This window comes from Neomonachus schauinslandi, chromosome 3 (assembly GCF_002201575.2).
Source record: "Neomonachus schauinslandi chromosome 3, ASM220157v2, whole genome shotgun sequence".
In the NCBI taxonomy this organism is placed as follows: domain Eukaryota; kingdom Metazoa; phylum Chordata; class Mammalia; order Carnivora; family Phocidae; genus Neomonachus; species Neomonachus schauinslandi.
The window spans coordinates 54,175,817-54,203,805 of NC_058405.1; the positions used below are offsets into that span (position 1 = coordinate 54,175,817).

Below are 27,989 nucleotides of genomic sequence, written 5' to 3' on the forward strand. Positions count from 1 at the left end.
TTGGCCATGTTAATCTTTCATTCCAATGCGTTTTCTTAGTTCAGCTGCAGTTTTTTCCAGTTGGTGAATGTTCCATTGCCATTGTCTTTTATTTGACTGAAGCTTGTTCACCTGACAATGCAAACGCTTAAGAATTGCACCATATCTCTTATGTTGCACCTATTAAAAGAAGAGTACATGTCAACAGGGCTTGAGAAGGATAAGTAGTAAATGGCCATAAAGGATATTTTGACTACTCTAAAGAAGAAAACACTTGATTAGAAATTACTCACTGTAAATAATAATGGTAATAAAAATAAACAGTAATAATAACTATTCAACACTTATTACATGTTAGATACTATACTGAGAACTTTTTAGATATAATTAAATTCTCATAATACCATATGATGTGGATAGATATTATTATCTCCATTTTTGTACAAAAAAATCTGAAGAGTGAAGAGTTTAAGTAATTCAACCAAGGCTTCATAGCTAGCAAGTGATGGTGTTTGAGATCTGAATTCAAGCAAAGCATCTGTGATGGAGTGCCTTCGAGTTATCAAAATAGTTACCAGTTAGGAGAAATGGTTTCATTCCCTATATCCAGTGGTTCATTGAGACCCATCCATCTCAAAGATCCAAAAGATCATATAGTCATAATAATAAGTAGAGCAGTATATTTATGCTGAGCCAGACGGTGCTACTACACTGGAAGGCAATGAAGCACAGTGGAAAGTGCAAGGCTTTTGGTGTTAGGCCATGAGAAAGTAGAAAGGAAAAAATTCCTAATATTAGTGTTAGCTATACAAAAAATACCCAATCTTCTTTTTTAAGACAGCTTTATTGAGATATAATTCACATATCATACAATCCATCCTTTAAAGTGGACAATTCAATGGGTTTTAGTACATTCAGAGTTGTGCAACTGCTACCACAATCAATTTTTAGAACATTTACATTACCTCAAAAAGAAAGGTAGTACCCGTAAGCAGTGACTTCCCATTCCCACACCCCCACTCTTAGCACTAGACAATTACTAACCTTTTCTTTATATAGATTTGCCTATTCTGGATATTTCTTATAAGTGGAATCATACAGTATATGGTCTTTTATGATTGGCTTCTTCAACTTAGCATAATCCTTTTAAGGGTCTACCATGTTGTGGCATGTATTAGTACTTCATTACTTTTTATTGCCAAATAATATTCCATTGTAGAATAATACCAAATTTTATTTACCCAATTCATCAGATAATGGACATTTGTTTCCAGGTTTTGCTATTATGAACAATGCTGTTATGAACATTCATGTGCAAGTTTTTGTGTGGATTTATATTTTCACTTCTACAGGGTCTATACCTAGGAGTAGAACTGAGATCATATGGTAATTCTATGTTCAACCACTTGAGGAATTGCCAGACTGTTTTCCATAGTGACGGCACCATTTTTACATTCCCATGATTCCTGTGTGAGGGTTCAGATTTCTCCACATCTTGAATCTCCTCTCTGCTTTTCCCCCAGCAAAGGATACTTCCTGTTTCCAAGCTCCTCCCTCAGCATGGCTTCTCTACTTTTATTATGCCATGGGTTCTTTCGACAGTATTGTGAAGACTATGGACTCCTTAGAATAATGTTTTTAATGCATCAAATAAAACATGCACAATTACAAAGGAAATCAATTATATTGAAACACAACTCTGCAGCAGTAGCAGAGGAACAGGGACCAAGACACTCTAAGTATTCCAAAGTACTGCTGTAAAAATGAAGTGAAAACTTGTCAACTAAAAATTCACATAAATTTCTATAAACTTTGTCTTTTTAAGTCTCCAGTTTTTGTTAATTCTGTAAATTCAGATAATTCATTGAAATCGGTGAACCAGGCCTACTGGTATGTTGGCAAAATAAAAAAATGAAAAGGATTAGAAATAAATTAGTTTAAATTGAAACATCATATTAAATATGAAGCTATATTCAAAACAAGATTTTTTTAAACATTGAATATATTTATATTTAAAAATATATATTCACTATACATATTTATATATAATATATATTCATTGGTATATTCAATAGAATATATTCATAGGGAGAGTATAATAACTAAATATGCCCATACTCCTGTTCATAAAATATATTCATAGAAATAAAATAACTAAAACAAATTTTTGGTTAATCAATACATTTGGTCAGTTGCACAGTAGCATATTTCTAAAATTATTCTTCATTAGTTAAGCTATGAAACTAATAGACAATGGATCAGAGTAGAGATGTGCAAAGTCCCCTCCCAGATCACCAGTCATAGCTAGCTGTCACAGATGATATTAATGTAGCTAAAGAAAGAATGTATCTAAAGAAAGAATATCTTCAGAAGAGGTTTTGTGAAGAATGTAGTACATACATAGGAAAGTGAAGGAGTCATGCACTGGTAGTGTCTATTTATCTGACGCAAGTATAACTCTGTTATGGAGATTGGCTTGAGCACCCAGAGCCAGAGGCCAAGAACAGTCAAACTCAGATGACTGACTTGATTTCCATGCTCACTAACTAAAAATTTGTGATAATTTGGTTTCCACTGTAGTTTCCTTATAAGGAAGAAGAAGCACTAATGACTGACATAAGTTATCTGGTTTCCTTGAGAGTTTTATTATTGTAAATTAATAAACTGGTATTTGAGTTTCATACATCAGTTTCTTGTGAACTCTACTAGCATCTCTCCATGTCTACTGAACACTGGGACACTAACAAGATTAAGTTTCTAAGTTCACAAGGCTAAAAGGCAGTTTTGACCAAAAAGTGACTTTATTTTTTTTCACATGCCAATATTTCATTTATCTTATTTTGTTTTATTTGAATTCCAGTTAACATTTAGTGTTATATTAGTTTCATGCGTATAATATAGTGATTCAACAATTCCATGTCACCCAGTGCTCATCAGCACAGGTGCACTCCTTAATCCCCATCACCTATTTCACCTGTCACCCACCCACCTCCCCTCTGGTAACTAATGGAATTTAATAAAAACTTGAAACTAAACAAACAAACACAACCAAATAAAACATCACACACACACACACACATACACACACACACACACACAGGTCACCACCACCAACCACCACCACCACCAAATGAGCAAAGGGAAAAAAGAAGAGGGAGAGACAAGAAGTGACTTTATAAAGGCAAAGGTCGCATTGTGAGCCTTCTTGAAAGACAGGCATTTGTTCAGCCTCTACTGGTAACATTGAGACTTTGATATGTACCTTAATATTCAAATTTGAATATCTGTAGGCACTAAGAATGTAAATGGTTCTGTATAGAACATAACTTTTTGCCTCTAGGAAGTGGATGGGCTACTAATCTCATTAATTAGTGTTGCTGGCTAGGCAGAACTAAGAGCAATAGTGAAGGAGGGCTGGTGCCCACAAAACACAGTGGCAAAAAGAAAGCAAAGCCCTGTATAAGCCAAATCTCACCTCATTCACTACTTTTTTTTTGTTGTTCCCTCCATTCTAGCCACACTGTTCTTCTATTCTCTGAGCCAACGTATGTTCTCATCTTAAGACCTTTACACTTGCTTTTTCTTTTTCCTGGAAAGCTCTTCCTCAGATCTGCATGCCTCTCCTTCACTTCTTTTAGGATTTTGCTGAAAGAGACCTACTCAGTAAAGATTTTGATGGCTGCAAGATCTAATATTTCACCTTCTCTCTCCCTGCAATACATGTATTACATATTCCCTTCTCTGCTCCATTTTTTTTGTTGTTGTTCTTAACCCTATCCTTAGCTAACATGCTGTATGTCTTACACATCTTGTTTAGGTCTGTCTCTTCAACTAGAAGGCAAGTTCATGAAGACATATATTAGAAAGGGTTTTATGAAGAATGTAGCACACACATAGAAAAGTGAAGGAGTCATGTGCTATTTTATTCACCACTCTATTGTCAGAGCCTGAAAGAGTAACTAGCACATAGTATGAGCTCAATAAATAAGTTGAATAAATTACTGAATAAATATATGAATATTTAGAAACCAAATGACTGCTACCCTACTTTGAGAAGAATGTTATATAAAATATATTACTAAATTCTGTATTGTTCAGAATGTAACAAAGACTCCTAAAATGTCATTGTTTTACCATGGAGAAAATGCTGCACTTAAAAGACTTGGAGCTTACTGGTTACCATTTGAACATGTCCTGTAACTTCTCTTCTGGTTGTTTAATCTAAAATTATGGTTAAATATATTTATGGAAGTATAAATACACAGATTTTTAAGGCTATGGTTAAATGACTTTTGACAAATGTATACACCCATGTTGTGTGTGTCAGTATTTCATTCTTTTTATCACTGAATAGTATTCCATAACACAGAAATTCCTCAATTTGTTTATCCATTCTCTTTTTGAGGGACATTTGTAGTGTTTCTCTTTTGGGGCTATTATGAATAAAGCTTCTATGAATATTCATATGCAAGTTTTATTTTAAGACATATGTTTTCTTTTTTCTTGAGTAAACACCTAGGGATGGAATTGTTGAAACATACAATAGGTATGTGCTAACTTTTTAATAAACTGCCAAACCATTTTCTAAAGCAGTTGCACCATTTTATAATCTCACCAAAAATGCAAGAGATTTTCAGTTGCTCCACACCCTTGACATTTGGTATTATCATTCATTGTAATTTTAACCTTTCTATTGGTTGTGAAATGATATCATACTGTGGTTTTAATTTTCACTTCCTTGGTGGTTAAAGATGCTGAGCATCTTTTCATGTACTTACTGGCCATCCTATGTCTTCTGTGAAATTTGTTTATATCTTTTGCTCATTTTTAAAATGGATTGTTAAGAGTTCTTTATATATAGGCCTTTGATATGTCTTCTCTCAGCTATATGTATTGCAAATATTTTTACTCCTATGATTTTGTCTTTTCATTCCTTTTTTTTTAAGTGGGGGGAGGGGGTGGTGGGTGGATGTGGAGGGACAGGCAGAGAGAGAATCCTTTTCTTTTTATATATAACGATTTTATTTATTTTTTGACAGAGAGAGAGACAGCGAGAGAGGGAACACAAGCAGGGGGAGTGGGGGAGGGAGAAGCAGGCTTCCCACTGAGCAAGGAGCCCGATGTGGGGCTAGATCCCAGGACCCTGGGATCATGACCCAAGCCGAAGGCAGACGCCTAACGACTGAGCCACCTAGGTGCCCCAGCAGAGAGAGAATCTTAAGCAGGCTCCCTGTTGGGGGTAGGGCTCAATCTCACAACCCAGAGATCACGATCTGAGCCAAAATTAAGAGTCGGATGCTTAACCAACTGAGCCACCCCAGGCACCTCTATCTTTTCATTTTCTTGAGAGCATCTTTTGAAGAATGAGGTTTCAAAGTTTAAGGTCCAATGTATCAATTTTTTCCATTATGGTTAGTGCATTTTGTGTTCTAAGAAATCTTTGTTTAACCCAAATCTAAATGAAGATATTCTCCTATGGTTTCTTCTAGACGCTTTACGGTTTTAGCTTTTACATTTAGATCTCTGATCTACTTCAAATGCAGTGTTATGTATGTTGTGAAGTAGGCACAGGGGTTCATTGTTTCCAGACAGATACCCAGTTGTTCCAGCACCATTTCCTTTCTTCATGGAATTATCTTGACATCTTTGTCAAATTAACAAAGTGTGATTGATTTTTGAACTGTGTTCTGTTCCATTGGTCCATTTATTTATTCTTTCACCAATACTACAGTTTCTTAACAATTGTAGCTTCATAATAAATCTTAATATCAGTTAGGGCAGTATTACAACTTTATTCTTCTTTTTCAAGTTTGTTTTAGCTAACTAGATCCTTTGCATTTGTGTATAAATTTTAGAACAGCTTGTAAATTTCTACAAAAAATATCTACTGGGATTTTTTATGGAATGGTGTTGAACCTATAGATCATTTTTGGAGAAAGTTGACACTAAAATATTGAGTTTTATAAATCATGAACATATTATATCATTCCATTTATTGTTCTTTAATTTCTCATTAGTATTTTTATTATAGAAGTTTTATAGATTTTTTCATTAAATTTCTTAGCAAATATTTTATGTTCTTTAGTGTCAATGAAGAGTTTTATTTTATTCATTTCACTTTTCAGTTGCTTGTTGCTACTTCATGGAATCTATATAGAATGGAAATAGAATAGAAAAAAATACAATTCATTTTTTGTTTTAACCTTTTATCCTGTGACCTTACTAAATTTACTTGCTTATTAGTCTTTTTGTAGATTCTTTAGGAGTCTACATAAGCAATCATGCTGTCTGTAAATATAATTTTACTTCTTTACAATCTTTATGTCTTATTTTCTCTTGCCTTATAGCACTGATTAGGATCTCTAATATGATGTTTTAGGTAGGATAATACATCTTTGCCGTGTTTCCAATCTTTGGGGGAAAATCATTCAACATTTTATAGTAAACATGATGTTGTTAGCTGTAAGTTGTTTTATAGATGCCCTTAATTAGGCTGAGAAAGTTTCCTAGAATTCTATTCTTAATTTGCTGAGCGTTGTTATTATGAATGGTGTTGAAATTTGTCTAATGCTGTTTCTGCAACTATCAAATTATTTCTTTTTAACTCCTTCAATTTTGTTAATGTACTGAATTACATTGTTTACTTTTTGAAAAGTGAAAATCAAAACTCTCTCTATATATAGGTAAATACAATAGACAAATGGAGAGGTCATAGCTAATGGGTATGGAATTTCTGTTTTGAGGTGATGAAAATTTCTAAAATTAACTGAAGTAATGGTTACAAATTATCTGTGAATATACCAAAAATCACTGAATTGTGCACTTTCAATGGGTGAATTGTACCTCAATAAAGTTGTTTTTAAAAATCAGACTAGTGGTAGCCTAAGGAAAGGGGCACAAAAGAATTTCCTAAGCATGAATGGGCAAGTTTTACATCTTGATCTAGGTAATGGTAACATGGGTGTAAATATATATCTTAGTCAAAATTAATCAAGCTAAACCTTTTAATTTGTGTACTTACTCTTATAATTATACCTCAATAAAGAAGATTAGAGTAAAAAATTAATAGGTAATCTCAAATTCCTTTCCAAAATGCTTTTTACCAATTTACATTCATACCAATAGTATATTAAAATTCAAGTGCTCCACATATTACCAACTATAATATTGATAATCTGAGGGACTAAATATGGAACCCCATTGTGGTTTTAATTATTAGTCTGTTATTATTAATTAGGTTAGTGATTTTTCCCATTATTTTTTAAATATTCATGTTTCAAAAAATAAGACTTTTCATATCATTTACTCAATGTTCTATTGGTTTGTTTGACATCTTATCTCTTAGTCACTTATATAAATCACAAATACCTTCTCTCAAAATGAGTATTCTCTTCTCTATTGTTATGGTGCATTTATTATTAATAATTAGAAATTTATGATATTGTCAAAAGTAGTATTTAATCATGCAGTTTGAGTGTGTGTCTTTTAAAAGAAATACTTCTCTGACATAAGTGGGTAAGTTTATCTCTTATACTGTCTTTAATCTTCCTGGAAATGGTTATATGTGTGTGTTATAAGACAGAAATACAATTTTATTTCTAAATTTGCTTTATTTTTCCATATGGCTAACCTATTTCGTTTGTACCATTTATGAATGATTATATCTGTATTCTTATTTCTATTTCATTAGTCATTTTATTTCTATTTTGATGCCACTGATAGTGTCTTACTATTTATAATTTTATAATAAATCTTGATCTAGAAGGTAAAAAAAATCACTTATTCAGATTACTAGAAAAATGTAAGATAAAGTAATGATGTTTCTGAGATAAATGTTTTGTAAAGGTGAGGATTTTTATCTTCAAATTCCTCAGATGCTTTCCTATTGTGACAAATTAGCCATAAGCAAATTAGTCACAAGCAAATGCATCTTTTTAGTTTTCAAATTAATGTCTTAAGGGTGAAAATTATTTATTTGCCCTCAACAACAGATTCTTTTCCATTTTTGTTCTCCATTCATTTATATAATAATGACCATAGAAGTCTACTAGTGGTACCCCAAATTTAATCTCACTTTCAGTTTTGCATATCAGTTTTTTTTTATTCTTAATAATAGAAAATATAAAGTCAGAGAGGTTTAGAATACTAATGACTTCCATTGTCTCTTACTCTATTTTAAGGAGTTTCTGATGTCTCTCTAGTAATGGTCATCCTTTTTGACTTGATAATCTCTGCTTTCTAGACATATTAATTAAGAACCAAGGTGTTGGTGGAATGAGACCTATAATAATTCTAGGCCACATTTTAAGAATGAGTGCTTGCTTTGTTTGAATACATTTCACATATTTAAGTATCTAAATGAGGGAGTTATCTCTATTAATGATTTGAACTTTACTACTTTTTATAGTTCTTTTTTGTTCTCTAGCTGTTTTAGAAATTGAGAGTAAACTATGGAAATTATAAATACGGTATAAGCTTAAGAAATGATACCATAAAACATTGAAATCAGATAATTAAGACTTACCTCTATTTCTTTTCTTAATTTTTCATGTGTCTTTTTTTCTTCTTCAAGAAAACAAGTTTTTTCAGTGATAGATTCTTTTACAGTTATAATTTTATCCTTTAACTTTGTAATGTCTTCCTGTATGTTTATAAAGTTTAAAATATACAAGTGAAACAATGAATGGTCAATATAAGTCCAACATGTTCAGTATTTCTATAATTTAAAAAAACTAACCATCACATTTAATTTCAGTAAGCAGGATTAGAATATTACTTTTATAGGTACAAATAAAGAACTGTTATTCAAACAAATAAACCTTTGATTTAAAAACTTAAAATTAAAACTAAATGCAAGTAAGATATAAAAAAAAGTGGTAGTCATACTGGCCATTGCCCAGCAACAGTAACTCATAATACAGTAAATGTTAATTAAATTGAATTTAAATTAAAAAAATAATAAAATAAAAATCTTAAATTAAAACTAAATGTAAATAAGACATAAGAAAAGCAGTAGTCATAGTGGCAATTGCCCAGTAACAGTATAAAGGATACTTTTAAATTCTCTAGCAAGAAATGACAGATATTTTAAGTTTATATCTCCTATTGCCTTCAAAAAATAGTATTAAAAAAAATTATTAAGGTACAATTATTAATTGTTATTGTTTGTATAATAGCATTAAGCATACAAAATTGATTTGAATTGGTCAGATCCATTAGCCTAAGAAGATAGGGCTTCAACATTTTTGTGAGTCACACTTTCTGAAAAAATGGATTAATTGTTCACTGCAATTTTGTTTGACCATATATTTTTATTAATCCACTGAGGATTTGAGAACAACTCCCTTATGTATTTGTACATTTGGTGTAGTTGTTACATAACTCATGTATTTACGTTTTTAAAAGTTGTGAAAATAGTTTCTGAATCTAGTTAAGGCAGCTATGGACATTTTACTAATGATAAATGTATTACTTAGTAAGTGTACTTGCAAAAAAGGAGTAATAGAAAAAGTTATGATAAGTGGTATTTCAAACCTGTACTTCTTTTATGCGATTTCCGTCTGGATTTTGGAGATTTTGCATAAGTTCCTCTTTCGTTGTTTTTAGTTTTTTAACAAGATCTCGTTTTTCATGTAGTGCAGTCATGAATGACCATTTGCTTTCTACCTCCCCCAAATTATCTTTATGCTCTTTTATTTTTGCATAATATTCATTATATCTTATCATGTGTTCCTCAAAGTCTTCTTGGGCTGCTTCTATGTCAAATTTAAGCTTGACATTTTCTGTATGTAAGGATTTGATTTGAGTTTCCAGGTTCCCACATTGAAGTTTGGCATGCTCTATGGCAGCATCTTGCTGATAAATCTGCCTTTCTGTTTCTTTAGTTTCTGCAGAGACAGATGCTATTTGTTTTTCAAGCTTATGGAGTTCATTCTGTAAAATATTTCAATATTATTATTATTAATTCATGATATTCAACATTAAGAATGTTATTGTTTTGATCCATAAGTCTATAGTAAAATCACAACATAAAAAATACATATCAGATATAGAAAAATTGATATACAATAAAAGGAACCATTCAATAAGTAACAAAATTATTTTATAATGTTGGAGGGAGCCCAGAGTTATATATTTCTTACTTTTTAATGTTTATCTAATTCAAAATATTAAAATTTTATCATTTGTACCTCAAACTCAACAGGAGATTGAAGAAAAGAATAGTAGCAACTCTCTGAACAAAAAAGGGACCACTTTCTGGAAGGTAGGACATAGAAGTGAATCTGAGGTGATATATGGAAAGACAGACTGCAGGGGGAGGGAGCCTCCATCAGCTGCTACCAGCAAGCAATAGAGCAGTGGAGCACAAAATCAGAAATTTTAGAAGTTTGCTCCACTGAGGGACATCACTCCACTGGCTAAGCGGGGGATGGAACCCTCGCTGGGACAGTGTGGTCTCGGGACCCTTGGGGTCACAGAAAGACTGGGGGTGCCTGAGTACAGCAGAGCTCCCAGGTATCGGAGCAGGGAAGCAGGCTGCAAAGACGGAGCCAAGGAGTGGGCTCTCAGCTCAGGGTGGCCATAAACCGTGATCCACGGCATAGTCTGGCCACTGCTCTTCCAGCAGGGACCCAACAAGCAGCAGATCTGGGGAGACTCACTCCTCTTCCTCCCCTGGGAGGAGCGGCATGGGAGCGCACTGCAGGAATCTGCTGGGTTTGGAGACTCCACACAGGGTCGGGTGCCAGAGATAGAAATGCTCAGTCACGGTGAGCACGCAGTGCAGCCAGAGACCAGGGAGACAGGAGTGACTGACTGCTTTTCTCTGAGGGCACACTGAGGAGTGGGGCCCTGAGCTCTAGGCTCCTCTGGGACCAGAGATTGGGAGGCCGCCATTTTCACTCTCGTCCTCCAAAGCTGTACGGAAAGCTTGCAGGGAACAAAAGATACTGAGAGCAAACCCGAGCAGATTACTTAGCCTGGCCTCTGGCAAGGGCAGGGCAATTCTGCCTCAGGCAAAGACATTTGAGAATCACTGCAACAGGCCCCTCCCCCGGAAGATCAGCAAGAACAGCCAGCCAAGACCAAGTTTACCAATCAATGAGAATGGCAAAACCCCAGCACTAGGGGAATACAGCACATAGAATTCATGACTTTTTTCCCCATGATTCTTTAGTCTTTCAAAGTTAATTTTTTAAATTTTACTTTTTTCTTTTTCTACTTTTTTAGTTGAATTTTTCTTCTTTCCTTTTTCAATCAACATCTTATCATTCCTTTTTAAAAATCTTTTCTAATTTTCATTTTTACAGTCATATTCTATCTCTTCATTGTATTTAACCTTACTTTTTGTATATATATATAAGTTTTTCTTTCTTTAAAATTTTGGGATACAGTTTCTTCTAACAGACCAAAATATACCCTAAATCTAGTGTATGACGTTGTTCTAGTCTCCCGTCTATTCACATTCTTTTTTTAAAAATTTTTTTCATTCTTTTTTCAACCAACTTATCCTTTTTTAAAACCTTTTTTAATTTTCATCTTCACAGTCATATTCTATCACTTCATCAAATTTACCCTTATTTTTGTATATATATATATGTTTTTCTTTCTTTAAAATTTTGGGAGGCAATTTCTTTTAACAGACCAAAATACACCCAAAATCTAGTGCGTGGCTCTGTTATTTTCACCAGCCTGATCATATTCATTTTTTCCTCCCCTTTCCTTTCCCCCAGGTTTCAGGTCTCTTCTGATTTGTTTAGTGTATATTTTTCTGGGGCCATTGTTACCTTTTTAGCATTTTTTTTTAGCATTTTGTTCTCTCATTCATCTATTCTCCTCTCGACAAAATACAAGGTGGAAAAACTCACCTCACAAAAAAGAACAAGAGGCAGTACCGACTGCCAGGGACCTAATCAATACAGACATTAGTAAGATGTTGGAACTAGAGTTCAGAATGACGATTATAAAGATACTAGCTAGGCTTGAAAAAAGCATAGAAGATACCAGAGAATCCCCTTCTGGACAAATAAAAGAACCAAAATCTAACCAAGTCGAAATAAAAAAGGCTATTAATGAGCTACAATAAAAAACAGAGGCTCTAACTGCTAGGATAAATGAGGCAGAAGAGAGAATCAATGATATAGAAGATCAAATTATGGAGAATAAAGAGGCTGAGAAAAAGATAAACAACTACTGGATCACGGGGCAGAATTCGAGAGATAAGTGATACCATAAAGTGAAACAACATTAGAATAATTGGGATCCCAGAAGAAGAAGAAAGAGAGAGAGGGGCAGAAAGTATATTGGAGCAAATTATAGCAGAGAACTTCCTTAATTTGGGGAAGGAAATAGGCATCAAAATCCAGGAGGCACAGAGAACCCCCCTCAAAATCAATAAAAATAGGTCAACACCCCAACATCTAATAGTAAAACTCACAAGTCTCAGAGACAAAGAGAAAATCCTGAAAGCAGCTCAGGACAAGAGGTCTGTAACCCCCATGGTAGAAACATTAGATTGGCAGCAGACCTATCCACAGAGACCTGGCAGGCCAGAAAGGACTGGCATGATATATTCAGAGCACTAAATGAGAAAAATAGGCAGCCAAGAACACTATATCCAGCTAGGCTGTCACTGAAAATAGAAGGAGAGATAAAAAGCTTCCAGGAAAAACAAAAACTACTTTTAGTAGTTTTTGTGAACACCAAACCAGCCCTACAAGAAATATTGAAAGGGGTCTTCTAAGCAAAGAAAGAGCCTAAAAGTAACATAGACCAGAAAGGAACAGAGACAATATACAGTAACAGTCACTTTAAAGGCAATACAATGGCACTAAATTCATATCTTTCAAGAGTTACCCTGATTGTAAATGGGTTAAATGCCCCAATCAAAAGGAAGATGAGGAAGGACACGACATCATACTTAAAGGGTCTATCCAACAAGAAGATCTAACAATTTTAAATATCTATGCCCCTAACATGGGAGCAGCCAATTATATAAGCCAATTAATAACAAAATCAAAGAAATACATTGACAATAACACAGTAATAGTAAGGGACTTTAATACCACCCCTCACTGAAATGGACAGATCATCTAAGCAAAAGATCAACAGGTAAATAAAGGCTTTAAATGACACACTGGACCAGATGGACTTCACAGATATATTTAGAACATTCCATCCCAAAGCAACAGAATACACATTCTTCTCTAGTGCCCATGGAACATTCTCTAGAATAGATCACATCCTGGGTCACAAATCAGGTCTCAACCTGTACCAAAAGATTGGGATCATTCCCTGCATATTTTCGGACCACAATGCTTTGAAACTAGAACTCAATCATAAGAGGAAAGTCGGAAAGAACTCAAATACATGGAGGCTAAAGAGCATCCTACTGAAGAATGAATGGGTCAACCAGGAAATTAAAGGAGAATTTAAAAATTCATGGAAACAAATGAAAATGAAAACACAACTGTTCAAAATCTTTGGGATGCTGCAAAGGCGGTCCTAAGAGGAAAGTACATAGCAATACAAGCTTTTCTCAAGAAACAAGAAAGGTCTCAAATACACAACCTAACCCTACACCTAAAGGAGCTGGAGAAAGAACAGCAAATAAAGCCTAAACCCAGCAGGAGAAGAGAAGTAATAAAGATCAGAGCAGAAATCAATGAAATAGATACTAAAAGAACAGTAGAACAGATCAACGAAACTAGGAGCTGGTTCCTTGAAAGAATTAATAAGATTGATAAACGCCTGGCCAGACTTCTCAAAAAGAAAAGAGAAAGGACCCAAATAAATAAAATCATGAATGGAAGAGGAGAGATCACAACCAACACCAAAGAAATACAAACAATTTTAAGAACATATTATGAGCAACTATATGCCAGCAAATTAGGTAATCTGAAAGAAATGGATGCATTTCTAGAGATGTATCAACTACCAAAACTGAACCAGGAAGAAATAGAAAACCTGAACAGACCCATAACCAGTAAGGAAATTGAAGCAGTCATCAAAAATCTCCCAACAAACAAGAGCCCAGGGCCAAATGGCTTCCCAGGGGAATTCTACCAAACATTTAAAGTAGAATTAATACCTATTCTTCTGAAGCTGTTTCAAAGAATAGAAATGGAAGGAAAACTTCCAAACTCATTTTAAGAGGCCAGCATTACTTTGATCCCAAAACCAGACAAAGACCCCATCAAAAAGAAGAACTATAGACCAATATCCCTGATGAACATGGATACAAAAATTCTCACCAAAATACTAGCCAATAGGATCCAACAGTACATTAAAAGGATTATTCAGGATTTATTCCTAGGCTGCAAGGTTGGTTCAACATCAGCAAGTCAATCAATGTGATACAATACATTAGTAAAAGAAAAAGAACCATATGATCCTCTCAATAGATGCAGAAAAAGCATTTGACAAAGAACAGCATCCTTTCTTGATTAAAGCTCTTCACAGGGGCACCTGGGTGGCTCAGTCGTTGGGCGTCTGCCTTTGGCTCGGGTCATGATCCCAGGGTCCTGGGATCGAGCGCCGCATCGGGCTCCCTGCTCGGCGGGAAGCCTGCTTCTCCCTCTCCCACTCCCCCTGCTTGTGTTCCCTCTCTCGCTGTCTCTCTCTCTCTGTCAAAATAAATAAATAAAATCTTTAAAAAAAATAAAATAAAATAATGCTCTTCACAGTGTAGGGATAGAGGGTACATACCTCAATATCATAAAAGCCATCTACGAAAAACCCACAGCGAATATCATACTCAATGGGGAAAAACTGAGAGCTTTTCCCCTAAGGTCAGGAACATGGCAGGGATGTCCACTATCACCACTGCTATTCAACATAGTTCTAGAAGTCCTAGCCTCAGCAATCAGACAACAAAAAGAAATAAAAGGCATCCAAATTGGCAAAGAAGAAGTCAAACTCTCACTCTTTGCAGATGATATGATACTTTATGTGGAAAACCCGAAAGACTCCACTCCAAAACTATTAGAACTCATATAGGAATTCAGTAAAGTGGCAGGATATAAAATCAATGCAGGGAAATCAGTGGCATTTCTATACACCAATAACAAGACAGACGAAAGAGAAATTAAGGAGTTGATCCCATTTACAATTGCACCCAAAACCGTAAGATACCTAGGAATAAATTAACCAAAGAGGCAAAGATTCTGTATTCAGAAAACTATAGAATACTCATGAAAGAAATTGAGGAAGACACAAAGAAATGGAAAAACGTTCCATGCTCATGGATTGGAAGAGAAATATTGTGAAAGTGTCTATGCTACCTAGAGCAATCTACACATTTAGTGCAATCCCTATCAAAATACCATCAACTTCTTTCAAAGAAATGGAACAAATAATCCTAAAATTTGTATGGAACCAGAGAAGACCCCGAATAGCCAGAGGAATGTTGAAAAAGAAAAGCAAAGTGGGTGGCATCACAATTTTGGATTTTAAGCTCTATTACAAAGCTGTAATCATCAAGACAGTATAGTACTGGCACAAAAACAGGCACAAAGATCAATGGAACAGAATAGAGAGCCCAGAAATGGACCCTCAACTCTGTGGTCAACTAATCTTTGACAAAGCAGGAAAGAATGTCCAATGGAAAAAAGACAGTCTCTTCAACAAATGGTATTGGGAAAATTGGACAGCCACATGCAGAAGAATGAAACTGGACCATTTCCTTACACCACACATAAAAATAGACTCAAAATGGATGAAAGACCAAAATGTGAGACAGGAATCCCTCAAAATCCTAGAGGAGAACACAGGCAGCAACCTCTTTGACCTCAGCCACAGCAACTTCTTCCTAGATGCATCTCTGAAGGCAAGGGAAGCAAGGGTAAAAATGAAATATTGGGACTTCATCAAGATAAAAAGCTTTTGCACAGCAAAGGAAACAGTCAACAAAACCAAAAGACAACCGACAGAATGGGAGAAGATATTTGCAAATGACATATCAGAGAAAGGGCTAGTATCCAAAATCTATAAAGAACTCATCAAACTCAACACCCAAAGAACAAAGAATCCAATCAAGAAATGGGCAGAAGACATGAACAGACATTTTTCCAAAGAAGACATCCAAATGGCCAACAGACACATGAAAAAGTGCTCAACGTTACTCGGCATCAGGGAAATCCAAATCAAAACCTCAGTGAGATACCACCTCACACCAGTCAGAATGGCTAAAATTAACAAGTCAGGAAACAACAGATGTTGGCGAGGATGCGGAGAAAGGGAAACCCTCCTACACTGTTGGTGGGAATGCAAGCTGGTGCAGCCACTCTGGAAAACAGTATGGAGGTTCCTCAAAAAGTTGAAAATAAAGCTACCCTACGACCCAGCAATTGCACTACTGGGTATTTACCCCAAAGATACAAATGTAGGGATCCGAAGGGGCAGATGCACCCCAATGTTTATAGCAGCAATGTCCACAATAGCCAAACTGCGGAAAGAGCCAAGATGTCCATCGACAGATGAATGGATAAAGAAGATGTGGTATATATATATATATACACACACACACACACACACACACACTGGAATATTATGCAGCCATCAAAAGGAATGAGATCTTGCCATTTGCAATGACGAGGATAGAACTGGAGGGTGTTATGCTGAGTGAAATAAGTCAATCAGAGAAAGACATGTATCATATGACCTCACTGATATGAGGAATTCTTGATCTCAGGAAACAAAAAGAGGGTTGCTGGAGTGGGGGGTGGGGTGGGAGGGATGGGGTGGCTGGGTGATAGATATTGGGGAGGGTATGTGCTATGATGGCTTTTATTGAACAGGAAGCCAATAAGAAAGCAGAGGAAATAGATGTGAAGGCAGAGGAAGAGTTCAACACTGAGAAAGGTCGTCTTGTGCAAACCCAAAGACTGAAGATTATGGACTACTACGAGAAGAAAGAAAAGCAGATTGAGCAGCAGAAGAAAATTCAGATGTCTAATTTGATGAATCAAGCAAGGCTCAAAGTCCTCAGCATAATTACTTTTAGATACATCTGTATTGTTGTATATATCAGTGGCTCTTCCTTTTTATTGCCGAGTAGCATTCCATTGTGTGGATATACCACACTTTGTTCTGATGGGTATTTGGGTTTTATGCAGTTTTCCAGTGAGCATACACTTTCATTTCTCTTGGGTAAACAAATATCTAGAAGTTGAATGGCTGAGTTATACAGTAATTATATGTTAATCTTTTAAGAAAATGTGAACTATTTCCAAAGTGCTTGTACTGAACATCTGTGAATAAAAAGTTTTACTTACTCCTCTCAATATGGATGCCTTTTATTTATTTTTCTTTCATGATTGCACTTGCTTGAACCACCAGTACCACAGAAATAACAGAAGTGGTAAGACCACATATCCTTGCCTTGTTCTGATCTTAGGAGAGAAACATTCAGTTTTTCACCATTAGGTATGAAGTTGGCTATAGGATTCATAAAGGGATGTATATGCCCTTTTTTAGATTAAGGAAGTTCTACTCCTAATTTGCTAGAATTTTAATCATGAATGTATGTTGGATTATGAAAAGTATTTTTTATGCATCTATAATTCTCTTTCTAAAATATAAATGTAATCATTTGCTCTCTTGCTTAAAGCCCATCAAAATCTTCCCATCACTTTTAGAATAATGTCCAGGTTTTTTATCATAATTATGTATCTTCCACCACTTCTCAAAACATACCCTGTTATACTGCCACCAAACTACATATACAGTTGACCCCTGAGCAACACAGGTTTGCACTGCATGGGTCCATGTATAGGCAGATTTTTTATATATATAAATACAGTACAGTACTGTAAATGTATTTTCTCTTCCTTATAATTTTTTTTAAGATTTTATTTATTTGAGAGAGAGAGTAAGCGAGAGAGAGAGAGAGCACAAGCCAGGGGGAGAGGCAGAGGGAGAAGTAGACTCTCCGGTGAGCAGGAAGCCCAATGCAACTTGCAACTCAGGGCTTAATCCCAGGACCCTGGGATCATGACCTGAGCCAAAGGCAGACGTTTAACCAACTGAGCCACCCAGGCGTCCCCTTGTGATTTTCTTAATGACATTTTTTTCCTCTAGCTGACTTTATTGTAAAAATACAGTATATAATACATGTAACTTAAAGATCTGTCTTAATTGACTGTTTATGTTATTGGTAAGTCGTCTAGTCAATAGTAGCCTATTGTAGCTAAGTTTTGGGGTGATCAAAATTTATATGTGGATTTAACTGGGCCAGGGGTTAACACTCCTAACCCCCACATTATTCAAGGGTCAACTGTAGTTCTATGAATGTATCAAATGCTATTTCAGGCCTCTGTGAATTTTCTCAGAAACCTGTTGTCCGAATACCATCCTCCTCACCCCCTAACCCTTAAACGTGTCCTAGATACCCAATATTCAAGTGAACTCCAGCTGTCTTCTTTTAAACTCAACTGAAACATCACTTTGTGATCATTCCGTCTTCAGTGTTAAATTTGTGTTCATGCCTCTATTGTAGACATTACTACCCTGCATATAATTATTTATTTCGTTGTCTCCCTCTTCAATAGATGAGTGAGGACAATGTTTGGCAAAATGCTTAATAAAAAGTAGGCCCTCAAGGGGCGCCTGGGTGGCTCAGTTGGTTAAGTGGCTGCCTTTGGCTCAGGTCGTGATTCCAGGGTCCTGGGACTGAGCCCCACATAGGGTTCCATGCTCAGCAGGAAGCCTGCTTCTCCCTCTCCCACTCCCCCTACTTGTGTTCCCTCTCTTGCTGTCTCTCTCTCTCTGTCAAATAAATAAATAAATAAAATCTTAAAAAAAAAAAAGTAGGCCCTTGATATAAGTGAAATAAGCCCTGTGAAACTCATTGAAGACTGAGAAGTTGTACAGAAAATTTCTTTATAAAAAGCTAAGACATTATTATTTTTATATTATATTCTCTTGCAAAAAATGTATTCTTTTCTAAAAATGACTATGCAATGCAAATATTTATGAGATCCAGAGTACTAAGATAGTATAATTATTATCATCACAGCTCTGCTGATGCATTAATACCTAAAGCCAACATCAAAATCTAGCTCTATATTGTCCACCAGGGCCCCAGCAGGATACTTTACATATATTTACAAATATTAATTCATTTAATCCTCATGAAAACCTTGTAAGCAGGTCATATTATTATCTCCATTTTACAAATACAAAAACACAAGCACAGAGAAATTAAACCATGGAGCTAAAAGTAGCAAACCTTGTCTTTCAAACTAGGTAGCTGGGCTGTAGAGCCTAGTCTTCACTTCCATGATATATTTAATAACCTTTACAAAGCACAAAGTAAAGATACCATTTCCATTTTTGTTTCTTTAGCTATATTAACAGAGTATAGTTATATCTAATTGTGCTGCATACAAAAAACAAGTATGGCTTCCAGATTCTCCACAGCGGAATTATGACTATATTATGAAATATAAGGAACACAAAAATGTTTCTTATCAACTTGAAATGTTCACTGACTACTAATAACTCAAAAGCCATGGCTTTAAAAACACTGGCTTAAAAACTTAACCTTCCTTCAATTTAGCATTTTAGGAAAAACTATCAAATAAAAGTGAGTTTAAAATAATTCTGTGTGATACATGGGTTTTATATGTACATACTACAGTTGTAAGGACATTTCTGAATTCTTGTATATTGGGTGTGTGAAATGTTCCATGAAACTAGAATACTTGTACAGACTTCACTTTGGGATAACATAATAATTAAGAAGGAGTAAGCATGAAAAACAGGAGTTTCAAATAGCCTCCCAAGTATCCTTAATAACTTCCCTATTAATAATTTAATATAGTTCTGAAGATAGTAATGACTCATTTAAAAGACTATATGAAGTAGATTACCTGCAAATGGAACAGAACTTTTTTGTTTTTTTCTATTTCTGATGTTTGTGATTGTTGTTGCTTTGCAACTTGTTCTACAGCATCAGTTAATGAAGATGTGCCTTGGTTAGCCAGAGCTGAACAAAAGAATAAAGTATATAATAAAAATGTAAGTTGCAAACACTCTAAGAAAATTATTGTTTCTTCACACATAGTCATGAAAAATACGATGTTTCTCTAAATAAAGTAGATTTAGGGTTGGTAATATTACCTTTCTGACTACAAACAAAACCAAAATCAAAAGCCATAATAAGACACAATTCAGAATTGCCTACTGCAATGTTATACCTGTTCCCGTATGGAACAGGATAAATATTTTGATTGTCCTCATTTTTTTAATCCAGACCACTTATACATATGCATAATTACAGTGCTATCATAATAACCATATAGCAATTATAGTTGATGAATTTTCAGTACAGGCCTGCATTTTTAGGTTGTTATGCCTTTTCTAAACACCATGTAAGTTTCTTCCTGGAGAAATTTAATAGCTTCCCTCTATTCTATTTGGCTATACATTTTAACACAATTATCCTATCATACTACCTTTTTGTTGCTGCTTATCTTTTAATTATTTATTTCTTAAGATTGCTTAATTACCTTCTTCAGGAACTCCTTGACTCTTCCTTTCTTTGTTGCCTGACATTCTACTTTGTCTCCTTCTCCCTTTTTTGTTCACCTTCTTTATGCCTACAAAATAATCAATATTGACAATTTTTCACTCTTCTTTGTTTTTTTCCCCCCATCATTTATCCTGGTGATACTGAAAGCAAATTCACTGTCAAATACCTCATAGGGATGGTAATGATATTTCATCTTTGTTCCAAGAATTAAAATACAATGGTTAAGTCAGAGAGTTTTAGAGAAAATAGAACTGTATTTGAATCTTGGTTCTCTTGCTTTTTAGCTGTTATGATTTTGAGCAAGTTTCTTAACTTCTTTGATCGTCAGGGTCCTCATCTGTAAAACCTCACAAGACTGTCATAATAAAGTAATATATGTAGCATGCTTAGCATAGTACCTTACATATATAGTGAGTAATTAATTACTATGGACTCTGTCTAGGGTTTCCTTTGCTAGTTCCTCCTCAGCTTTCTCATCTAGGTCAGTGTCCCAGTGCTAAGTCCTTAGGCCTCTTCTCTATACTCACTCTTCAGGTGATGTCATCTAGTTGCACAGCTTTAAAATCCACTTATAGGTTTTATCTTATTTATATCTCTAACTTGAACATCCTTCTTGAGCTCCAGACTCATTCTAAATTGCCTACTTGGTATCTTCACTCGGATTTTTACAGTCATTTCAACTTAATATATCCCAAACTGAACTCTTGATGTCTCTGTTCACTCCATCACCACCACTAAACCTGCTCCTTCATAGTCTCTTCCTTTCAATAAATTATAAGTTTTTCTTGTTCAGGCCCAAATCCCTGGAGACATTAGCAAGGAGGCCTCTAGAAGAGTGTAGAGCCCATGGAAATTCAACAAGACTTGCCCAAGATAATCATAAATGAGAGCTCACTGTTGATGTTTCATAGGCTCTTTGGGAAATCCTTTAAGACATTTTCCAAGCATATGGCCCAGGACTTCTGCCCTAATTGTTTACTCAAAGGACAAACCAAAATCTCGACTTTTCTCTTACATGCTGCATGCAATTCTTTTAGCAAAACTCATTGGTTCTACGTTTAAATTATATTGGGGGCGCCTGGGTGGCTCAGTTGGTTAAGCGACTGCCTTCGGCTCAGGTCATGATCCTGGAGTCCCTGGATCGAGTCCCACATCGGGCTCCCTGCTCGGCAGGGAGCCTGCTTCTCCCTCTGACCTTTCCCCCTCTCATGTGCTCTCTGTCTCAGATAAATAAATAAAATCTTTAAAAAAAAAAAAATAAATTATATTGGAATCCACTCACTGCTTACCACTTCTAAATAGTATCTTAGTAGAGAAGCCTTCCCTCATAACCTTTAAAACAGGACCTCTCCTCCTTCATTCTCCCATTTCCTTACCCTGCCTGATTTTTCTTTCTTTTTTTTTTTAAAGATTTTATTTATTTATTTGAGAGAGAGAGAATGAGAGACAGAGAGCATGAGAGGGAGGAGGGTCAGAGGGAGAAGCAGACTCCCCGCCGAGCAGGGAGCCTGATGCGGGACTCGATCCCGGGACTCCAGGATCATGACCTGAGCCGAAGGCAGTCACTTAACCAACTGAGCCACCCAGGCGCCCCAGCCTGATTTTTCTTAATAGCATTTGCCACCACTGATATTTTATATACATTTGTTTCTTTTCTATCTCCTTTTACTAATGTAAGCTCCACCAGGGCAGAGATCTTAGAACAGTGCCTGGCACTTACTTAACAGGTGTCTATTTGTAGTCTATCTCCACTTCAATTTACTCTGTTCTAATGATAGAATTATGCTCCTAAAATACTGTTCCCACCATGTCAACATCACAGCCAATCTTTCAACTCCATCATAGATGGCATCTTCTTTAAGAAGTCTTTCTTGGTAGATATGATCCTTCCCTCTCTTTAGTGCAATTGTTTCTATATCTCTATAACAGTTTAGGTCATACAGTAAGATAGAGCTAGCTTTGAACTCAGGTTGTACCACTTACTACTTTATTAGGTAAATTCTTTCCAAGCTGGGCCTAAGATTCTTTATCTATAAAACAGAAACAATAGTAATACCTGTCTCATTAGGACTATTGGGAGGACTACATGAAATAATGCATGACAGCATTTAGCAAATTCCTGCTACTCAAAAGTTTTTGTTCTTATTATTTCCATTATTTTATACTCTATTTCCCTATTAAACTGTAAGCTCCAGGAAGACAGATATAATGTCTTATACATTTTTGTATTCCCTAAAAAATTTGGTGAAGAAATCTAAAAAATGAAGAAAATTAGATCTATATAACAAAAAATAAAATAACTGGTACTTCTTGACCTCTATTTCTGAAGCAACATAAATTGAAAAACTCTTGGGTGACATTTATTTAAACCACCTATTTGTGAAAGGATATCTACTTTAAAATTGGGAAGGTTTTAGGGGCGCCTAGGTGGCTCAGTCAGTTAAGTGTCTGCCTTTGGCTCAGGTCCATGGTCTGGTCATGGGTGGGACTGAGCACCAAGTGAGGCTCCCTGCTCAGGGGTGGAGTCTGCTTCTCTCTCTCCCTCTGCCCCTCTCCCCACCCTCCCCATTTGTGCTCTCTCTCTCAAATAAATAAATAAAATCTTAAAAAAAATAAAATTGGGAAAGTTTTAGTTTTTTCTGGATCTCTATTGTAGAATGGACAAAAGATAAAAATGAAAACTACTGCCACCTACTGATAATTCATTACAATTGCTTAAATCAATGAAAACAGAGTTTAGACTAGACAGTATCAATTACTCTTTCATTCAAACCACATATGTAGGTACATATAATATGCAAGGTATTGTGAGGAATATAAAGATGAATTAAGTGACTCTGATTTAAAAAAACAGTATCTACAGTATTCCATAGTAAATGTCCAATTTACATCTAAAACACATTTAGAAAAAATATTTTTAACTAAGAAAATTAGCTTTACAGAAAACAATGTAATGCAGATACTATATTAAACTACCATTCTCTTATAATAACTATAGTCAACATTTATTGAGTACTTACAATTAACTAGCATTTTTCTAAGTGCTTTTACAGGAATTATCTTTATTTTCCCTCAGAGCAATCCTATAAGCTAGATATTATTTTTATTTATATTTTGTAGATGAGTAAACTAAGACTTGGAGAAATTAAGAAATTAGCCAAAGGCCACACATCCAACAAGTAGGAAGGATGGAATTTGAAACAATTAGGATCCAAATTAACATTTATTAGGCACTTAATATGTACTAAAGCACTGGGATAAGCATGATTTGTGCATTATCTCTTTTCCATTGAAGAGGCAAACCCCTCTATTTGACCCTTGGGAGAATTTAAAAAGGCCATGATTCCAGCTTTTGGAAACTCATCATCTGGTACCTCCTCCACATTAATGAGCAAAATAAAGCAAGACTGTCAAACTACCCTGGGGCTTTTGAGAGCTTTTAGCTTAGAAGAATTAAGAGGAGGCAATTGTACATGTGCATCCATATCACATAGGCACTGTTTTTGATTCTGAATGGGAAAAGCTATCATGTGAACCTGCCAGGTAGTTAAAGTAGTTAAGTTTATAATTTCATTCTACCCCTTTAGAATAGATACTTTATCAGAAAACAGATAATTTTTCCTTGTGTGAAACTGTTTTATAAGGGCGGGGGGCTTAATATCTAAAGCTGACATTTAACTGAGAAAGCTAAAAAATTAGCCTGGGGAAAGATGAGATAAAAGAGTTCCTTGGTATCAAGCAAATTTTAAATTATGGTCTATATTTGCCATAAGCATGATGAAATCAGATTTGAGTGGTTCAATTCCAACAAGATAATAGTGGGAAAAATGTGACACACTGTACAAATGAGTAAGAACAAGACATATTTCAGGTAAAAAAAAAGACCGTAAGTGTTTTCAACCACATGTTTTCAAGAGAAGTTACAACATTATCAGAGTCATCCAAAGGAATTAATTCATTGAATCATTAAAAATTTCTTCATACCTATTATATACTTGTGTGTTAGGATCTGCTAGGACTAGGCATTACTCTCTTCTTTGACTAGGCAGTGAGATTAAGGTTTCAGGATACTGAAAACAAAATAAAACAAAAACCCAAAGGATTTGTACTGTTCTTTAACTTCCTATCAAAGACAATACAGACAACATTAATATATTATCCACATTGCTTCTAGCTTTCTACCGAAGGTGAGATTTCTCTGAATGTTCTGATAGTGCTGGACTACCAAATGTGTCCTTTTAAAGTGTAGACATACAGAGACTGATCAGCAGCTTGAATCCAAGCTTTAAGGGATGGCCAGGCCACTGTTTCAAATAGAAATGCCAGGCCTATGATGAAATCCAGTCATAATCTACCTGCTTGTTTCATCGAGAACAGTAAGAAGCAAGGTCTTCTGTTACTCTACAAGTAAGCGTGATTTCTAAACCATAAGGAGCTTGCAGTGGGTTGAATGGTGCCCCCCGCCATAAGTCTATATCCTAACCTCCAGAACCTGTGAATGTGGTCTTATTTGGAAAAATAGTCTTTGCAGATGTAATTAAGTTAAGTACCTTGGATGAGATCATTGTGGATTTAGGGTGGGCCCTAAATCCAATGCAGGTAAGAGACTGGCTATGTAAAAAGTGGTCAGACCATATATAAATACAGCACTTTCACCCACAACCTGCAGCAACCAATTCAGGAAACCAATTCGCTATCTACAGTAACCAGACTAGGAAGCCATACTGCTATCTATGTCAGACTTGTAGGAAGCCAGACCACTATCTCTAATAACAATTCCAGAAGCCAAACAATAAGTCCTATAACAATTGGCCCCAAATGACCAGTATTTGATGAATAACTAACAGCTTCCCTAATTGGGGCCAATCAGAGAAAGCCAAAAGGTACACTCTTAGCCAATCACATAGGATGTCCTGCTTCTAGTTAGCCTACCTACAGCTTCCCCATGCCAGTAGCCTCCAATCGGGATATACCTGAAGATTTCCCCTTTTTCCACTATTAAAGCTTTCCTACTCTGCCAACACACAAGTGATGGCTGACTCCCTTGCCATAGCAAACTCTGCATAAATAATTCTTTGCTTGTTCTCATATGGCTGGTCATTATTTCCACACAGGTGTTTTTACAGCAGAAAGGCAGAGGGAAATTTGAAACTCAGACACACATTAAGAAGACCATATGAGTATGAAGACGTAGAGTCCCAAGTCACACAGTTATATACTATCAAGTTCATCCTTATAAAGTGTACACTTCAGTGTTTAATTGACTTTTTCAACTTATTACTAGGCTATGGGTTCAGACTGCATCAATGAGAGGGTTTCTCTGTATGAACAAAATGCTAAGGAAGAAGCAATTAATTCTGCCTGGTGAGGGAATGGGGATTCAAGGAAAGTTATGATTGAGGTTGAAAGATCTTAAATAAGTAGCAGTTAGGTAAGCATAAAAAGAGAAGGGTGTTCTAAGTAAAAGGAATAGCATATGTATGGGATAAAATCTTGTAGCTCATCCAAGAAACAGCCTTTAGTTTGAGTGGCTTGGGAATAAGGCAGTTGTTTTTCAAACCTAATTATGCATCTGAATCATCTGTATAGATTAAAGCAAAATAAACAGCAAAGAAAAACATGCCCAGACTTGACTCCCAGAGATTCTGATTCAAATGTATATCGAGTGGAGTCCCTAGATTTAGTTTTAAGTTCTGCTTGTAGTTCTGATGTACAGCCAGGAGAACCACTGGAGTGGGTCAATGGAGATGAGGTAAGAGAGTTAGATGAGGGTAGATAGTCTAGGAACAAATGGTGAAAGGAAATGGTATGTAAATACAACACAATGACAAACTATCTCTTCCCTGACAGCTTTCCTATTTTGAAATATTTTTAAATTTTTTACTGCCACTACTGTTTCATGAAAGAAAATGAATTCCCATCATTGTCTATAAAAACAGGGATAAATGTTTTAAACCAGTGTTGTAACTCAAAAGATCTCTATTTTGCTTAAGGTAATATTTAACATAAAACAAACTCAGAGTGTAGAGTGTACCTTCTGATCAGGTGTACCATCTACCGCTCAGGGCTCTTAACAAATGCCCCACAAAAATCATGAAAATACAAATTTTGACAAAAATATCTGTGAGGGATACTGAACAGCAAGTTCCTATTCTGGGTTGGTGATCCCATTACCTAGTCAAATAGAATGGAAGCACTTGCCCACCTCCAAGTGCTCTTCTAAACTCCTAGATATCTAGGACTCTTTCTCTTTCAGGCAAAACTTCTTCAGCATTTATTGTCTGAGCAACAATAAAGACAAAAGGGACCTCTCCTTCCACCATAACCAGTTCCACAGGAAGCATCCTTTCTCCTACTCTTCATTGGCTGAACAGATTGTCCCTTTATCTTAGCACCTGCCCTCCATGTAGTAATAGCTGTTTGCTATTTCTAAATAAACGTTATACTCTTTGAGGTTAGACAAGGGATGCTAATTTATCACAATTCTAAGAGTTACTGTCTTCTAATTTTCTACTAGTGACACAGATTTTTAAACGGCCTTACAAGTCTTTGTCAGTACAAATAAAGGAGCTGTAAAGAGTGTTGGTCCAGTCAGCAAGTAAGGTGGAATCCGCAAAAAGGCAAAGGAAGGTTCAACCCAAGTGTTTCTGGGAACAAAAAAACACACTGTAAAAAACACTAAGAACAACAAACAAACTCCACCCAAGGAGGCCGATTAGTTGAACCCTGGATGGGGCGAACTGCCAAGGGATAACACAGGCTGTCTCAGGGTTGGGCTCTGGTGATTAAACCAAGTTGTCTGACCCACACTGCTCGTCCTCAAGCGTTGGGGGAGAGCGCTTCCATTCGCAGAAGGGAGTCTGCCATTTGTTCCCCGGGTCGCTCCCGCCGCCCTGCTCCCCTCACCGACTCGTTCCCCTCACCTGGCCCGCTCTCCCGCCGCCCTGCTCCCCTCCCCGGCCCATAGCCTTCCAGCCGCCCTACTCCCCTCACCGACCCGCCCTCCCGCCGCCCAGCTCCCCTCACCCGCCCGCAAGCCTCTCAGCCGCCCGGTTCCCCTCAGGGGCCAGCAAGCATGCCAGTCGCCCCGCTTCTCTCACCTGCGCGCCTGACGTCCCTCCCCACTCAAGGGCCCGCCCTCCGCCCCGCCCCCGTCACGGGCCCGCCTCCCTCCCAGCTCCCCTCGTGGCTCGCCGCCCCGGCCCCCGCCAGCTGACCCGGCTGGCTCCTGCTAGAGGGCTCTGGTTCCTGTTTCTCTTACCTCAGCGGGGCGGCGGAGTACGGCCTCGACGGGCTGCGCTGACCCGGAACTGCTGAGGCGGCTGCGAGGGCCGGCGCTCGGCTCCTCCCGGGCTTTCCCCGCGCCCCTCGGTGCCCAACCCTCTTCCCCCGAACTCGCTCGTGCCTCCCTGCGGGTCGCTGGCCTGGTCCAGCCCGGTCCTCCGCAGTCGCGGGGCCCCAGCCGTCGTGCCCACGC

The 27,989-nt window shown here is 36.5% G+C and overlaps 1 protein-coding gene across 7 annotated transcripts; it reads right to left on the bottom strand.

Moving 5' to 3' along the window:
* Nucleotides 1–27,955, bottom strand: CCDC122 (coiled-coil domain containing 122). Of its 7 annotated transcripts, none has more exons than XM_021697846.1 (7): nt 27,730–27,756; nt 27,056–27,159; nt 20,490–20,579; nt 19,851–19,966; nt 9,514–9,912; nt 8,504–8,620; nt 1–159 (listed from the first exon to the last, which is right to left on the bottom strand). In XM_021697846.1, the coding sequence occupies exons 3-7, from the start codon at nt 20,533–20,535 to the stop codon at nt 10–12; spliced, it is 828 nt and encodes a 275-aa protein (XP_021553521.1). In that variant the 5' UTR covers nt 20,536–20,579; nt 27,056–27,159; nt 27,730–27,756; the 3' UTR covers nt 1–9. The 7 variants fall into 7 exon arrangements, with proteins under 7 accessions (XP_021553521.1, XP_021553522.1, XP_021553525.1 ...); XM_021697848.2 differs by lacking the exon at nt 1–159 and adding an exon at nt 6,022–6,128; XM_021697847.2 differs by lacking the exons at nt 27,056–27,159; nt 27,730–27,756 and adding an exon at nt 27,774–27,955.
* Between the last annotated feature and the right edge of the window lie 34 nt (nt 27,956–27,989).

Excerpts from the sequence above, each read along its gene's own strand:
- CCDC122 (XM_021697847.2), bottom strand. The coding sequence starts at position 20,535 with ATGTCAGGCAACAAAGAAAGGAAGAGTCAAGGAGTTCCTGAAGAAG. Across the intron at positions 8,621-9,513 it reads ATCGCATAAAAGAAGTACAG|GAAGACATTACAAAGTTAAA; the intron begins GTTTGAAATACC and ends ATAAACATACAG. Across the intron at positions 160-8,503 it reads AATTAAGAAAAGAAATAGAG|GTGCAACATAAGAGATATGG; the intron begins GTAAGTCTTAAT and ends TTCTTTTAATAG.